The 17,789-nt window shown below is 39.9% G+C and overlaps 1 protein-coding gene across 1 annotated transcript in view; it reads right to left on the bottom strand.

Moving 5' to 3' along the window:
* The window catches only part of LOC141363269 (uncharacterized), a 180,756-nt gene continuing 162,967 nt past the window's right edge, over nt 1-17,789 (bottom strand). Inside the window, exon 2 of the mRNA XM_073865921.1 lies at nt 1-1,472. Within this exon, the coding sequence (XP_073722022.1) occupies nt 400-1,233 (834 nt within the window). The 5' untranslated portion in view covers nt 1,234-1,472 and the 3' untranslated portion in view covers nt 1-399. The remainder of the gene's footprint in view (nt 1,473-17,789) is intronic.

Below are 17,789 nucleotides of genomic sequence, written 5' to 3'. Positions count from 1 at the left end.
ATAGTCTTGTGGGGTGGATTCGTTTAAACTGGTGTAATCGTCTGCTTTAAGCCAGGTTTCTGTTAAACAGAGTGCATCTAAGTTTTGGTCAGTAATTATTTCATTGATAATTGGTTCTTTGTTGGTAAGTGATCTAATGTTAAGAAGGCCGAATTTTAACATTTGAGTTTCATCTGTTAATGTATTATGTTCTAGTTTTATGTTAATAAGATTTGTACGAGACAAGGTAAACGGTGCTCTGTATTTATTTGTTCGAGGAACAGACACAGTCGAGATGTGTTGGTACTCTGTTAAAAAAGGCTCTATGTGCTGGGATATATGTGATCTTGACATGTCAAGGCAGCTAACAGACTGATGGGTAAGCCGATCTGTCTGTTTCCTGACCTGGGCCCTGGATAGTCAGACAATATCAAAAGTAAGACTATTGGTCAGATTTCTAGAGAGTATAGCACTTCCTTCCGGAGACGGATGGAGGCCATCTCTCTTTAGCAGGTCAGGTCTTCCCCGGAAATGCTTCCAATTGTCTATAAACCCTACGTTATGCTGAGGGCACCACTTTGACATCCAGCCATGAAGAGACAGTAATCTACTGTAAATTTTATCCCCCCGGTAGGCGGGGAGGGGACCAGAGCAAATTACATTGTCTGACATTGTTTTTGCAATTTCACACACCTCTTTAATAGTATCTTTGGTGATCTTCGACTGGCGGAGTCTGGTGTCATTCGTGCCGGCGTGAATAACAATCTTAGAAAACTTACGGTTAGCATTAGCCAGCACTTTAAGTTTGGATCTAATGTCAGACGCTCTGGCTCCCGGTATACAATCGACTATGGTGGCTGGTGCCTCAATGCCAACGTTCCTGAGTATAGAATCTCCAATAACCAGGGCACCTTTAACAGATGTCTCAGCCGGTGTATTGCTGAGTGGAGAAAATCTGTTTGATATTAAAACAGGAACGTGATTTGGATGCCGAATGCGACTAGGCCGCCTGACAGTCACCCAGTTAGTCAGCCGCCTTGACTCTGAAGTCGGAACCGAGCCAAGTGTATTACGCTTAACACTAGGCGCACCCGAAACAGTGTTTGTAACATTAACATTAGCGGTCTTACTGTCCTCAACTAGCGTTCGGATGCGCGCTTCTAGTTCTGCAACCTTCTCCGTCAGCCTTACTACTTCAATACACTTAGCACATGTAAACCCCTCTATGCTGACGGAAGAAGCTAAACTGTACATGTGGCAAGTAGTGCAGGTTACAATGACAAGCGGAGTCTTACCGTTTTCATGCTGGGCGATGACGTCTCCGTTCGCCAGACCACGGTCCGTGAAGCTGCATCGAGATGGGTGCTCTCTCGTTGCGTGCCTCGGTCGTCTCCGGGTGCCTGGAGCCAGGGTGATGTGAGGCACGCTGTACCGCCTGGTGCTAATGCCGGGACACAACTCCTCCACAGCTTCCCGCTCTGGTGAGGAAAGGTCTGAAAAACATACATCGGATGAGTCTGCCATTAGATCGAAAAAGAAGGCAGATTTACAGTAAACAGACAGTGAGCAAGTGCTAACTTCAACCGGCACGTTTGTTTATGCTAGTGGGCTATATGCTAGCACTAGGTGTTTACTAGTGATAGATCGTTTTACTTATTAATACTGTTCAATAATCGTCACGGTAAAGTATTCCTAAGATAAACTAGTACGTTATATTATATAGATAGGAACGAGATAGTAAGAAAATAGGATTTAGATTATGAACTCGACGGAGCTCCAATGCACGGAGCAGCGTTTCCTCGTTTGCTGATGCTAACAGGCTATATGCTAATACTGGGTGTTTACCAGTGATAAATCGTTTCACTTATTGAAACTGTTGAATAATCGTCACGGTAAGGTATTCCTAAGATGAACTAGTAAGTTATATTATGTAGATAGGAACAAGATAGTAAGAAAGTAAGATTTAGATGATGAACTCGGCGGAACTCCGATAACAGTGTCGCCAGCAGGACATCTACCTGATGACTTAAACGAGCGAGATGCCGAAGCATTAACTCTCTGTGTTCGCGCACGTCTGCCAAGAACGGGCTATTATAAGTCGACGTAAATAAAGCAGAATGCGAACAACACTCTCTCTCTGATATTTAAATGCCGTGACTAGCACTTTCATGGAGACACGGAGAGAGAGAGAGACAGCTCGAATGGTGTACTTAATATTAATATGCCCACCCCACGACGCAGAGTGAAAAAACGGTCTAAGGCGAGGGGAGATGAACACATAAAGTACACGTCTTATGCACTTAGTACATGTGCATCGGACACTTTCACTATAGTGAAACGAAAGCCCGAGAATTTTGGGGTTGTGCCGGTAATTGTATTTCGTAACCGAGGCGGATCGTGCGTAAAACCCAACGAACGGGCTGGGAACTGAAGCCAAGCACCCAGGCACCGTACGAGGAGAATTAACGACACTACCGAAGTACCCGCGGTGGGGCAGCGAAGCGAGACAGGTGAGACTGCTGGTGCGTCTGCTGTGACAGCATAAGCATCTACAGTATGTGTGTGTGACACTGACCTGAGCCCGCTGAAGGTGACGGTCGTCTGGTCTCCTCTGCGGAGAGCGCAGACTCCGATGAGGGTGCTGGTGGTCCGGTCTCCTCAGTGGAGGGCTCGGACTCCTCAGAACACCCGCTGGCGATAGAGGAGAGGTAGGGTGAGCTGGTGTGTGCCTGCTCACGGCTCTCTCGATCCTCTGGAGACCTGGAGAGGGAAGAGGAATGCACTCTATGTGTGGTTAAGTGGGTACCGGCTAAACAGCCGGTGGAACATATGCAAACCAAGAATTTTCCACCCGACCCTCTATCGGGGGAAGGAGCGAATCACCGTCTCCTGAAGAGTGATCCTCTGCCAATCCGGGTCGCCCGTTTACTGGCCACTTAAACTCCCGATTTCATGGGAAGCGGCTAAGCGGGCGGGGCGAGCTGCTGACGACCGGTTCCCCCGCGCTGCCGAGATGGGGTCCGAGGAGGGCACGGAGGTGGTCGCCGCAGGACGCCGACGGCGAGAGGCAGACTGAGGAGCCGGCGTGGTGGTTTTTACCAAGGGCAGCTCTCCTTCGCCGGGGCATGACCTAAGAGATCGTCTCAGTCTGCGCAGCGGAGCTGTACGACTCCACGGCCTTGCCGAAGAGGCCAGTCTGTGAGACAGGTTTTAGCATTCAAGAAGTTGTTCTCGCCTGCGTCCGTCAGCCAGACACAGCCAAAGGTGGCGATCTTGAACCACTGTGGTGGACATCGCACGACTGAAGGTCGCGGCCTCCCTCCTAAATCCCTGGTGAACCTGTAGCAACGTTATTGCGTGCAGGGCTGAAGCCGCCTCTCCGCATGCCTGACGGACAGCGCCCGTAACCGGACGACTGTCTACAAACACGGGAGGGAAGGGTTGGGTGGTCCCTCCAGGAACGCAGCTGCATCGCAACCCCCCGCTCCACTGAAGGGGTCCCCGCCCTTAGCGGCTCCATTGGTGAGGGAGGTGAGGGGTGAAAGCTGAAGCTGAACGGCCGGATGGCCGCAAATCACCTCAGCTCTTCGTGCCGTCGGGAAAGAAAGGCACAGGAGAAGAGGACCGAGAGGCCCGAGCAGCTCCGAAATACCAATCACGTGGGCGGTACGGTTCGAGCGGAGAGGGGTTAACCACTCCAACTCTACCGTTTCCGCCGCTCGAGCGGGCACGGCCGCCATCTCCGGAACGACTCCACTTCGGAGGAAAAATTGGACACCCCTTTGATGCTGCAGAAGTGAACGGGACCAGAAGGAGGTCCATTGGATTCGGCAGAAATCGTAGAACACGACTCTGCAGTCTCCACCGGAGCCTCAACCGGCTGAGGATGAAAGGCCGGTAGGTGGAGGACGCATCCTCCGTCCTACTCAGCGTAGTGATGCAAAGAGCGTCCTGCGAGCGCTTGACAGCCGCACCACGAAGGCGTCAGCACTGCAAAGGCGCGGACAGCAATCCCGTAGAAACGTCAGTCGTCTCCGCAATCCAAGAGGGTTATGCTCTCACAGAGAGAACAAAAACTCTCCACGAACGCAGCCTCAGAGTGCTTGATGCCCAAGCATGAAGACAGCGCTCGTGACCGTAACTGGAACCCTTATACCTCTCGCATCCAAGATCGCACGGACGAAAAGCAATCCTGAAAAGGACGCTGATCTCCGAATATACGAGAGAGTGGCTGTCTTTAAAAAGACAGAGCTCTCACGTATCACTCTTTAGGGAAATCACTCTTTAGGTGCTCAGCTGATGATGCGCACAGAGAAAGGCAACGCACACACTAAACTCAAACAAAAAATATGCAGAGCAGTGGAATACTGCGAGCGTCCGCTGTGTTAGTACTGCTTGTCAATCAACTTCAGCAACCGTTCCCAGAAGAGCAGAGAGTAGCTTCTCAGTCAGATAAAGCCGGCTTTCGAAGCGATAAAAAGCTGATTTCCCTATTTGCATGTGCCCCTTATATACGCACCTGGCGGGGCGGCGCCAGCATTATGCAAATATCTCAATGCCAAGTTAATTGGCGTTTTAGTAGTATTCGAAGCAGATTGGTCCCTCTAAGCGAGTTCCCAATTCGTCGGTCACGACGTGACGTCGTAGTGACCGACTGAAAGGGAACAGAACACTTGTTGATGAAACTTTTGGCCATGATGAAATTGACTGGTATCCTCCGTGACGACTTCTTACAGTATGTGGTTTGTCCAAAATGTATGACAGTGTACATGCTTTCTGAAACCTATGAGCGCAGACGGGATGGTACAAAGGTTTGCAGGACTTGTGGTCACATCCCGTTCTACAATCACCCACAGCAGAGGTCTGCATTAAGGAAGAAATATGGCTCTGCCTTGCTAAGAAAGGCTACATATTCGAGCGGTGAAGAGTATGTCCATCCAATACGTTCTTACTGTTACAAGAGTGTTGTGCAGTCTCTGGGAGGACTTGTTAAAAGACTTGGATTTGAAGAGAAATTAGATGAAAGGCGAAAGCGGGAACTGCCAAAGGGTGTGTTAGGAGATGTAAATTATGGACATGTATGGCAGGATTACCAGTATGTGAATTCAATAAACTGTAGTCTAGGGTTGTGCCGATAGACGATAGTATCGTGTATCGACGATCTTCAGACATATCGCCAATGGCAGGCTTTCATGGCGATAGTCAAGACGATAGTTGGCGAATGGTTATTATTTTTATCATCATAGTTTTATATTAACACCCACAATGCATGCTTTTCCTCACATGAGGGTTTGTGGGCTTCACTTTAAGCGGAGAGATTGTAAAGAGAGAATTCCTTCTTGCACGTACCTGCACTTAATGCGCGCGTCTTGGTCTCCTTCTACCACTAAATCCAGCGCGCCGCGTCATGAGCAGCTGCGCTTCTCTCTGTCTCACGTGCACGCGCTCTCGCGTCTGTCCGAAGTCTAAACATAAACTAAAGTAGTAATCCTTATTTGTTCAGTTTAATGCGTTTCATGCAAGCTGAGGCAAACTTTACTTTTTGTTTAAAATATGACCCGCTGCATATTAGCGCCTCTCTCTCACTCTCGCGTACATGCAGAGAGCTGCGCTCTGTCCGAAGTCAGATCACTATTAATCCTGTTTATGATATGCATTTCAATGAGTTGTAGCAACACGTCCCTCGTGTTTAATATATGATTGTGTTTAAAATATAATCGCGTTCCGCTGGACCGATGCGTTTAAAAAGGCACCTCATGAGAGCACCACTGCTTGACACGTGTAGTCTTCTGCAACAGCACTAAATAAATGCATTGAATAGTTTGTATGTGCGCGCACGTGTGTGCGTGCGCAGATGCATGTTTTTACAGTTATTAAGTAATCATGATAGGGTTTTAATGACGCGCTCGCTTTAATGGCATCAGTTTTAAGAAGGTTGCAGTCATGACGGTGTTACGGTCTTGTTTTTTTTGTCCACCCATCAAGTGACTTGTTATTATGAGTAAAAATTAACAAATAAAATAAAAAAGAGTAAACTACTGCCACGCCCCCGATAATATCGTGTATCGCCGATCTCACAGGCTGACGATAGGACGATCTGAAAATAGGGCATATCGCCCAACACTACTGTAGTCATGCCACTATGCACAGTATTTGAGCTGTGATGTAATTGCACAAGTTACCTTGCTTCATTCCCATCCGGACAGACATTTTGTTGTTTGACATGTTGTTTGATGGTGTTTGCATAGAATGCACAAATTGAGCCTGATTAAAACTCTGTTAAAACAATTAAAATTGTTGAAATAAATAGTTTGGTGTATCTTTTTTACCTAACATTGGTTATTGCTAATTACATACAGAGTAATTAATATACACTGTTAGCCTGGAGAAATTGAATCTACTTAAAGGGATAGTTTAAAAATTATTAGGAAAAAATATTTTGAAAGTATTGTGATAAATGGTGAAGAAAAGTTTGATAAATGATTGTCATTAAACTTAAAGTTGATTTTGAATTACTCTGTCCAACATCTCCACTTAGTTAACTGAGTTGAAAAAAATTATATTTTTAATTAATGTATAATTATAATTCTCTTAGTGTTATAAATGGTATTATAACACAAAACTCATGACTTAGTCAGTCATTAAATAAACTTGATTCTCCACTGAAACACAATACAATACAATGTGTTGTTTATGTCAATAAACACTGATCACCTGAACGGGGACTTTCATTTACAAAAATGGTAATTTATCATTTTAAACTAAACAACATGAATAATATTAGAGCATAAACCTCTATGACATTTTAACAAATATTTAAGTAGTTAAAGTTCTTATTAGCTCTTAATTCTGTAAAAAAGCTTAAATAATCGTAATATTCTGAGACAAAGGATTATGGGTGTTCCTTACAACATGTACTGCTAAAGTTCATTCACTTGAATGTTTTAGTTTAATTAATTTTATACACTTAAAAGTTAAATGAACTAAGATTTTTTAAGTAAATGTCCATAACTCAAAATATTAAGTGATGTTTACATCATGAAGACAATGTGTTAACAGTGTAGCATACTTTAAAAATAAATAAATTCAAACTAAAATTTAAGAGTCTGTAATTTGGCTTTACTGATCACAAAGATTTTCTTAAAATCAAAGTTTAAAACCTCTCAGAATGTCACCTGAGTAAAACTCCCCCAGCTGCTACCCTGATTTGCATTTGTATAGCTCACAGCATGTTCATTTACATGTTAAAGCCTCCCCTAGAATTAGGGGAAGGGGGGACAACTTCCAAGCAAGACCCACGTCAACTTCTGACAACTTACGGCAGTTTTCGGTGTTGGCTGCAAATTGTCGTGCGCAGTCGTAAACTTGGAGTTTCACAGCAATCTACAGTGCCACATTCTGACGAAAATTCCCCTTTTCATGCAGTGGGAATGTTGGATAGCGTTCTGATTGGTTTATTTGACTTTACGCCCAAACCACACCCAGGGATGGGCAGTATTTCAAATACATGTATTTAAAATACGTATTTGAAATACAAAATAGTATTTTGTATTTTGTATTTTAAAGCCTTTGAAAAAAATGAAATGTAATTTGTATTTAAATACATTTAAGATGAGTATTTTTGTATTTTTAAAATACTCAAAATACTTTGAGCCAGTCAACCAGTCAGGGTGCTGTTTTCATGCATCAACTAGTTTAGACCAGACAACAGAGTTCAGGTAAGCAAATATATCTGTGCAGCTTTTAGTGGGCAATAATTGAAATATTGGAGTAGGAAAAAAGCAAGAGAGATTGTGTTATTGGGTTTGATGTGATTTGTGTTATTATAACTGTCGCGAAAGGAAATTCAAATTCACACTTGCACGTTGGCAGGCAGTTTAATGCACGACTGAGAGAGTGTGAAACACTGACAAATAGGCCTACACTTTTGACTTAAAGGAAAACCACAATTTTTCAATATTTTACTTACCTCAACTTAGACAAATGAATACATAACTATCTATTTTCAATGCATGGAGCAAGAGCACTTAGTTTGCAGCATTTCGACCTCAGCGCACAGTAACATCTTAACAGGAGTGATGATGTTACTGCGCCAGAGGTTGAAGTGCTGCAAACTAAGTGCTCTTCCGCCATACAATGTAGTTCTCATTTTTTATCCACTTAAAAATCACCAAATTTTATTTTGTGCCACCATACTTACTCGTGTAACTACTCGTGTAACAGTCTTTAAATAGGGAAAACATGGAAGAGTTTTGTGGCTTCTAAATTCTTCCCTGTTTGATAAGGAATAAATGGGACTAGGCTAAATGCTAACACATTCATGACACGCTGTGCAAAGATGAAGTGCACATATTGAAAAAGATAGGTATGTATTAATTCATCTAAGTTGAGCTAAGAACATAGTAAAATATTGAAAAACAGTGGTGTTTTCCTTTAAAGGCTCTTTCACACGTGACGCGGCAAGTGGTGGAATCAGCACACAGTTGCTGATTTCTTTTTAGCTTTGTGCAGTTGAAGGCTTGTTTACACTTTTGCAATTCGCATGGCTCTACTCTACGGCGTGAACTAGAGATGCGCGGATGGGCTATTATTTCATCCGCAACCGCATCACACAACTCATCATCCGTCCGCCATCCATCCGCACCAACGTTTCTGACCAATTTTCAAATCCGCACCCACCCGCCATCCGCTGACTGGGCGATGCAAGGCGCTGGTGACAGCCGCGAGACTAGAAAGCTCTAGAATATCAGCAGTGAACTCAGTCTTCGATCGGCGCACATGGGACTAAAATAAATAAATAGCCTAAATTAAACGCACAAATTACAAAGTCTGCACTGGTGTTATCCTGATTTACCACTGTGTAAAACTTATTCCAGGCAACCCTTTCTGACCTTCTATTTCCTTTGTTTTTAATTCTCATTTTTTGAGTTTGCCACATACCTCCTTCGCCGGTGTTGATAAGAGCTGTGTCAAAATGCATCCTCCTCATTTCTCCGCGCTGTTAATGATACACTCTAAAAAAACAAACGGTGCTATATAGAACCAAAACTGTTGCTTTGGATCGTAATCATAGAAGAACCGTTTTTAGTGCCATATAGCACCGGTGAAGCACCTGTGTAGAACCATATAGGGGCCATATAGAACCACTATAGCACCAAATATGGTTCTACATAGTTCTACACAGGTGCTTCACTGGTGCTTCACCGGTGCTATATGGCACTAAAAACGGTTTTTCTATGATTACGAGCAAAGAACCACTTTTGGTGCTATATAGCACCGTTTGTTTTTAGAGTGTAGAACGAATGGATTAACATGCCAAGGCTATCCCAAACAATTAAAACCTTTATTAAATAAAAGTGTATTAGAAAACTTTTTCTTGTCACTGTTTTAGTATTATAAGTTATGTTTTGTGTTAATATTATTCTGTTTATGTTGCGTATATTTCTAAGGTTGATTATTTGGTACTGTTGAATAGTTTAATCTACATCAATGTGTCATATTTTCTAAAATAAATTAATATTTTTGATTACATATTTATTTTAATAAGTCAGAAATGTCTCCGCTGTTTTCTACTGTTGTCTACTGGGGGCGCGTGCAACAGGTGACGCAAATTATGGGTCCTCAGAAGGCTCGACCGTCTCATTTCAGTTCTCTTTGAGAACTTCTGAGGCTGCCACCCTGAAAGACAGAGTGCTCACCTTTTAAGGTTGCATGCTTAGAAGGACACAGTTAATAAGCAGTCTATCCGCCACCCGCCCGAATTTAATTAAAATATTATTTTTCGTCACGTCATCCGCCCGATCCGCGGTTTATCCGCGGAGTCCGCGGCTGTAACCTCCAACCGCGCATCTCTAGCGTGAACCTGCAAGCTCCTCAGTAAACCTACAAGACTTTTATGCTTGACGTGCTCTCCGTTGTATAATTCTGTAAATGACAGAGGGCGACTCGTGAGTAATTGTTCTCAAAACCATCAAAAAGCAGCAATGAGAGGAAGTAGTTTGCCAAATAATTTGTCAAACACTCGTCTCGTGAGAAGTTTGTAAATACGTGGATTTCTTCACATATTTTTTATGATGTTTTTATAAAACACCACTTTACTTGAATGGGTGTTCATAAGGCTGACATGACACCTTCATAACCATGACATGACACGTGTCATGAATATGAAGGAGATTTTATTGACGTTTATGACTACTGTCATTAAGTGTCATTGTTCAATTATGTCATTTTTATTGCAAAGATGACATTGTTTGAGATGTCTTTGTTATGACAACTTGACATTAACCAAGACAACATAACTGACCACTTTTTACCAGTGATACAAACTGAATTTGTCATTAAAATGTCATTAAGTGTTAATACTCTGTAAAATAGTTTTATAACAGCATCATGAATATTTTTCTTGACCTCAACTACAGTTGTACAAATATAATTTGTCATTAAGTGTTAATACTGTATTAAATAGTTTTATAACAGCATCATGAATATTCTTCAGTTCATAATGTTTATTTGACTGAGTATTAATAATATTTGACATAGTATTAACACTTAATGACATTTACATCACAGTTTAATGTAATGTTAACCCACAAAGCTATGTAGTTTATTAAGTTTGATAATTATTGTTTATGATTTATAACAAGTTGTGTTGTATTGGTTAATGTCAAGTTGTCACAACAAAGATATCTCAAACAATGAAGTACGTAAAATAAAACAAAAGTTTCTAAGCAGTCTATGCTTTTTGGCATTCAGGAATAGACCCAGATAGATTTCAGCCAATTTCACATGTATTTTGTGTATTTTCAAAATACAAAATACTGTATTTGTATTTAAATACATTTTTCCACACAGTATTTTGTATTTGTATTTAAATACATTTTTCAACACAGTATTTTGTATTTGTATTTGAAATACATTTCCATGTATTTATGCCCATCTCTGACCACACCTATGATTAATGAACCTACTTCAGACCAACCCCTTATTGATTTGTGTCTCTGCACTTCGCACTTGCGTTTCAGATCGTTAAAATAGGGCCCATTGTGTTTGAAGTAATGATGCATTGCAGGAACTGACAAACGGATGACGTTAAAATACTGCGAGAGTGATTTGAAATCAGAATCCCGCCCATGATCATTAGAGTCGTTCTCGCAGTACTTTGACGTCATCCACGTGTAGGTTCTTGTTGCACTGCATAAAAAAACTGCGTATCCTTAACGTAACGTGAAGGTTAACTGACACATGATTTGATCTTTTTAAACACTTCGGCAGGCAAAAGCACAGTGAAACATATTGTGTATTTCTACAGTATCTAACATCTGATTGTACACAATGATAGTTTTACTTAGTCATTGAAGTCAGAAATCTTCAGCAGGAATAAACTCCAGCTACAATGAAAATCACGCAAAAGCAAGTTTAAATCAAATCGATCCATTGTGCTTCTCAAAGCAACGTCATCAAAACTTTTAAATTCAGAAAAAAAATCTTCTGGAAGTTCAGGGTCATTTGAACAAAATAATCTTGACCCATGATCTGAAGGCATGTTTATGTGATTAAAATGTAGACAAACATTATTGTCCAATATTAGCTTTTTTATACAAAACTAACATTTTATTTATTAACATTAAGATTAAGATAGCCTGAAAATCCTTCAATTCGTATAATTATTTATTATAAAACACAGTATTTAAAATGTGGCTTACAATCACTAGACTGATCTGGGCCACAATCACTACACTGATCTGGGCCACATACCTCCCACCCACAACTGGCCCAAATCTTATCTGCCATCATGGATCCAGTGCCATCATTGCCACACCTGGCCCATACTTGGCTGACATGTTGCATGCCGTTGCCGGCAGCACGCCAGCAGTGCCATCATGAGGCCACATTCGGGCCGAGTCCGTCTGCTATCTGGGTATCTAATTATCACAAGTTTGGGGCTGTTACGATCCAGATGCAAAATGGCCTCGATCTGACTCTGAGCCATCTGTTACACACATGGGCGTCGGAAGCAAATAAAAAGTGGGTGGGTCCCCATGTCGACCCCCCCCCCCCCCCGATAAATACATATACTGCAATAGGCTAATTAAAAGGAAACATGAAAATTGCATCTGAACATTAGCATTTATTAAATAAAAGACAGTATTGCGTCGGAATTCTGGTTATAGCCCTTGCTATTACTTTGCAAATAATCACAGATGTCATATTTCATTTATTTTTCTCTGTGACATTTTTTTCTCTACTGACAGTAGGCTACAATGTTTATAAAAGGTAAGAAAAAAAAAGGAGGTACTGATACAATTTTTGTATACCTTTTTATGTGTTATACCCAATCTCTCTTTCTCTCTCTTAGAGAAATATAAATGTGAGACTCTGGAAATGAGATCAATTTATTTAATGGTATCCGTCGGGAAACAATCCTGTCATAAGAGTTTGAGCATGTGTACTTCTAAAACACAATCGATCAAACAATTGCAAAGGAATGACTTTATGAATCATTTGCAAATGTACCTCGCAAATAATGTCAATATGTGAAGACGTTCAACTCTGGGATATCGGAAATGAAAAGTAGCCTAATTTCAGGTTTCTGTAAAAAAATTCTTTTAATTATCCAGCGATCGTGGCACCATAATCAAAATAAACTATTTTACTGCAGTAATAATATTTTAACGAGTAGCCTACACTTTTAATGTAGGTTTGAAAGGAACCACATTTAGTGATGTGTCAATTATCATTAAAAGCATATGGTAAACGGGAGTTTTCGTGCCTCCGCGACAGACGCAATCTCTCCTCCTCATCTCCTCCTTTTTTCTTCTGTCTCTTGAACTTGGGGCTCAAGCCGACCTAAGGTTCGAGCTGCCTTTAAGAACAGCAAGCTAAGTTCGTTTACTGTTAATTATTAAGACTAATGGGCAGGCAAACTCGTGAAACAGTGAAAGTAAAACAATCCGCCATAATATGGTTTTACACGTCTATAGAAAATATACTATAAATAAAGCAGTTATTAATTTTCCTAATGTATTGTTGTTTGACCTTGACATTTCGCAAAGGAGGTTTTTCAGCACTTTGTTCGAACAGCAACTCAGCGACAACCCCCTCCACAATTTAAAAAAAAAGCTGAAACAGGTCCGCGGTGTAAAAAAGCAAAGGTTGGGATCCCTGCTCTAGTGGAATGGATTTTGACTAACAACACTTTGATAAGTGAACAGACAAATGCGCTAAATTAGAGAAGAAGTGGGTGGGTCCATTATCATTGGTCTCAAAAAGTGGGTGGGTCCTGTCCTGTCCCACCCACATATCATGGTTTCGACGCCCATGCACACACACAACAAACTCAGTTTTGATTTTTTTTAAATAAATGATAAAGTGACTAACAATGAAATAGTACAACTAAATGGTTTTATTTTGTATTAATTTGCACTATATATTTAACTTTTTGGTTCATGCTTTTCTCTGGCCAACTTTGGGTGGCGGCGCCCCAGTGCCCTCTATTGACCAGCTGACACTGCTTGAACTGCAAGACTTTTATAACCAAAAAAGAACGTTTTAGGAATGTGCCTAATGTTCTCTAAAGGTTCAGATTTTTCGTCCCCTTTAGAGAACGTTGCAAAAGTATGACAGTGTACACCGAGGAACTAAAAGGTGTTGTTTTTGTTCTAGAGCTTTTGCTTTTACCTTTAGCACAGCATGCTATGCTTCAGCTTGCAAGTAAGTAACTGTATTAGATGTTTTGCTGCTCTTACTAGAGATCTTACTTGGTGCTATAGTAATGACTTTCTTTTTAACAACAATTCCTTCTGCTTTCCTTTAGAAACACTGTCACCTTGACCTGTGGCATCTTCCAATCCAACTGGCTCCTCTTCTTGATTGTGCCCTTTGTCTATTTGAGACCCGCTATCATCTGGGTCAACAGCATCTGCTAAACTTTCTTATTTTTCCTTTTGTTTGTCGTAGTCACTTGCACCCATCCAATGGTTAAGTCGCTAAGAAAAACTCTGAAACTAATTAGGCTCATACCAGTCAGAGTGATCTGCTTCCTTCTTTGTCTTGGCCTTGTAACATTAAACAGCAACCTGCAAATCCATAAACGCCACCAAGATATAATTCAATTTTCACCTTGAACATTAACTGCTTCTTTATTTTATCACTGGATTCAATGAGATTATTAACTTCATTTTGTTTCTGTGTAAGAGCTCCAAGTTTTCCTCTTCGCTTAGCAAGCAGTTTAATAAACATTTCTTTTTTTATTTATATTGGACCATTTACTTTAACTTTGCATAATAAACATTAAATCTTTCAGCAAATCTTTTTGGTGTTAACAAACTAAGTTATCTTTAACAAACAAGGCATTCCGAGCACAGCGTCTCAGTGTCTTTATTCAAATCCCATTACTCACGACTCACAAGTGAAGCAGCAAAGCATATTTTCATCCATCTAATTTCCACAAAGTCCAGGAAATCATTGCTCCATAATTAATCAAACAATCCAAAGCAATTCACAGAATTTCAGATATTTGAACTTTGACTTGTTTTGGCCTTTTCTCAAGGCAGCAGAAGTATGGCAGTGGGTTGTATATTTTTACACACTTCAGTCCACACAACATTCCTTTTGTTTCTTCTTATTAATTTGTATTTACAAAACGTATTCACAAAATATTGATCAAAATAAATGAAAAAAACTGTATGAAATGAAATCCGTACTTAGGAATCAAACAAAACTTAAGAAGTGGTCAAAATTGTGTCTGACCCACTCCACTCCCGGCATTGTCTCCATTGTCAATCAATTACCACGCCCTATATTATTACTGCTTGTCTTTCATATTAAGCAAATTGAATAAAAACAAAACATAAGTAATATTATAACAATATTCAAACATAATAATACTTGTATCTTCCCCCAGTAATTTCACGAGCACAAGGATTCTCTGATGACAGGCTATTTATCGACTGCTTTCAACTTAGGATGCCGTGAGAATTCATTGAGTGCTTATTACCAAAGGACAACTTAATCTTGCATCTGATGTCCTTTTTAACTCCAGAATAATAAAATATAAACATTTAAATGTGGAAACGCTTCATCTTTTCATGTGGTGCAGATATCTTTTTCCTGAGTCACTCTGTGCTTTTCATAATAAAAGTCTCTATTCAAACAGCTTTTTACTCAGCAGTTTCAAATGAAAAGATCTTTAACAAAACATTAAATAAAAAGAATTAAATAAGCATTAAATATAAACTGACTTCTTTGACAGTTACAATAGCATAGGGTAATTTTTAACCCAGCGGTGTGTTCTGTCCAATATTTACCCTTTATGGGTCAAAAATAACCCAGCCATTTTTAGAGTGTAAATATAAAACAAATACATTTTCTTAAAATGGACACAACACCACTCGTATATATTGATATAATAGTATAAAGATAAATTGATAAAGTTCATTTATTTGTAAATCTTACTGATGTGTTTCGGTAAAACACAAACACACATAAATGAAACTAAAATGAAAATGTTCATAAACACTAAATGATGACAGGAAGAGAAACAAATTCAACTCACTGTAGATTTGATCTGTGTGTGAACAAACTGTGTGTCTCTGTTCTCTACAGGTTGAGTGATTGTAATATCACAGATGAAGGTTGTGTTGCTCTGACTTCAGCTCTGAGATCAAACCCACCACACCTGAGAGATCTGGATCTGTCTTATAATAAACTCACAGATTCAGGAGTGAAGCTGATCTCTGATGTACTGAAGAATCTTGACTGTAAACTGAAGATACTGAAGTAAAGTCTCTTACTTTTACAAATGGTTCAATGAAGATTTTACATTACGATTTAAAAATAGGCATTAAAATAAATATTTTACAGACACAAAAAAAATGGAAACTAAAAGGTTGAGGTCCTATATTTTAACTGCACAGATATAAAAATGATATTTATTTTGTTTAAATGTATCAAAAATATTGTTTTTTATGTAGTAATATTTTAAGATGTAAGATGATTTGTGCTGATGTGTGTGTTGTGATCTGAAGGAGTAAAGTTTGTGTCTCTGTTCTCTACAGGTTGTGTAGTTGTGATATCACAGATGAAGGTTGTGTTGCTCTGACTTCAGCTCTGAGATCAAACCCATCATCACACCTGAGAGATCTGGATCTGTCTTATAATAAACTCACAGTTTCAAGAGTGAAGCTGATCTCTGATGTACTGAAGAATCCCGTCTGTAAACTGGAGATACTGAAGTAAAGTCTCTTACTTTTACAAATGGTTCAATGAAGATTTTACATTACAATCTAAAAATAGGCATTAAAATAAATATTTCACACACACAAAAAAATGGAAACTAAAAGGTTGAGGTTCTATATTTTAACCAGTAAAGCCTATTAGTTATCCTAAAGAGTAAATTATGTTGCATTTATCACTATACTTGACCTATAAAATAAATATTTTTTTAAACTCTTGTTTGCTATTATAATAAGGAATAAGTTAATTTTGAAAATAGTAGTGCAATAAATAGCGCATTTCGAACAGCCCCCTGGCCCCTCCTACACCCCACATCATAGAAATTAACACCCGGTTTAAGGCTGACACGTAAGGAATAATGAAAGCTGCGCTGCTTCATTGTCTTAGAATGAAGGTCACGAAGACCTTCGGTGAGAAGACTTTATTACAGCTTGATGGTGCAACCTTTAACATTACCGTTGAGGTTTCTGAACCTGAGGTGTTCGTTCAGCAGCTAAAAAAAGAAAAGTCTTTGCAGATAACATTTGCGCCCATGAGCCTTCTGGTCTGAAAACGATGTGTTCAGGCGCATAGTTGGTGCTTTGCTATTTTGAGGCAAATAAAATAGACTAGCCTACGCCACTGACCAACTAAAACCTGCCAATGGAGAAATATTGCTTTTGTTATTTAATGAGCGCATACGCGCCTATAAACGGCAACGCGCATTTGCATCAGTAAAAAATACTACTCTGTATAGTTAGACATGTATACTACTTTATGTGGTGTAATTTATCTATTGCATGTTATGTTAAAAACAGTAAAATTATAAGTAAGCCTGATAACTATTTAAAAACCATTAAAGCAGTTGAATGTTGCGTTATAATGAGAAAAATATTCCCGAGCAGCTTTCAGCCATGATCACTTTGAGAACTTTTTTTGCAAGCAAGTAGAAAACGTATTTTGAATAACAACACGTTATAAATATGTGCTGCGCGCTTTCCTCTCAATAACATAAACACACAACAAATATGACAGCGGGGTAAAAAATAGAAAGAAAACATCTGATCATAGTGATGTTGTTTGATATAGCGATGTAGCAGCACTACAAGTCACGCCACGTTTATTGCTACACTTTATACAATATAGCCTATTGCTTTTAAGCAACAAATAGCCTATTATAACAACCTATAAGCCTACTGTGGCATTATTGAGGCATTAATTTAAGAAATGCATTAAAGCAGAAAGACGTAGGCTGCGGAAATATAGTGGGTTCACTTCAATCCACACCACAGACGTTCTTGGTTTGCTTCTTATTTATTAAATCGAGGCAATTGTTTGATCAAACATTGATTAATATTAAGATACAATTTATACAAAACGAAATTCACTTTAAAGAAAGTCTTTCTACAAAACAAACCTCGCAAAATCGCTTGCCCGACGTCCATTACGGGCTATGGCGAATTCCTGTCGGGCTAAAAAAAATGATGCGCCTTGGCCGTCGGGCGGAGGAAAAAATATTGTAATGTGTTTGCATTCTCTCAGATTTAGTTAGGTAATTATGTTGTATGTAATTCGGCGTCATCTTGTTAGCCATTACT

The sequence above is a fragment of the Misgurnus anguillicaudatus genome, unplaced genomic scaffold (genome assembly GCF_027580225.2).
Source record: "Misgurnus anguillicaudatus unplaced genomic scaffold, ASM2758022v2 HiC_scaffold_33, whole genome shotgun sequence".
Taxonomy (NCBI): Eukaryota; Metazoa; Chordata; class Actinopteri; order Cypriniformes; family Cobitidae; genus Misgurnus; species Misgurnus anguillicaudatus.
Note: the sequence above shows the minus strand (reverse complement) of the source record. Positions and strands in the feature narration are given on the sequence as shown.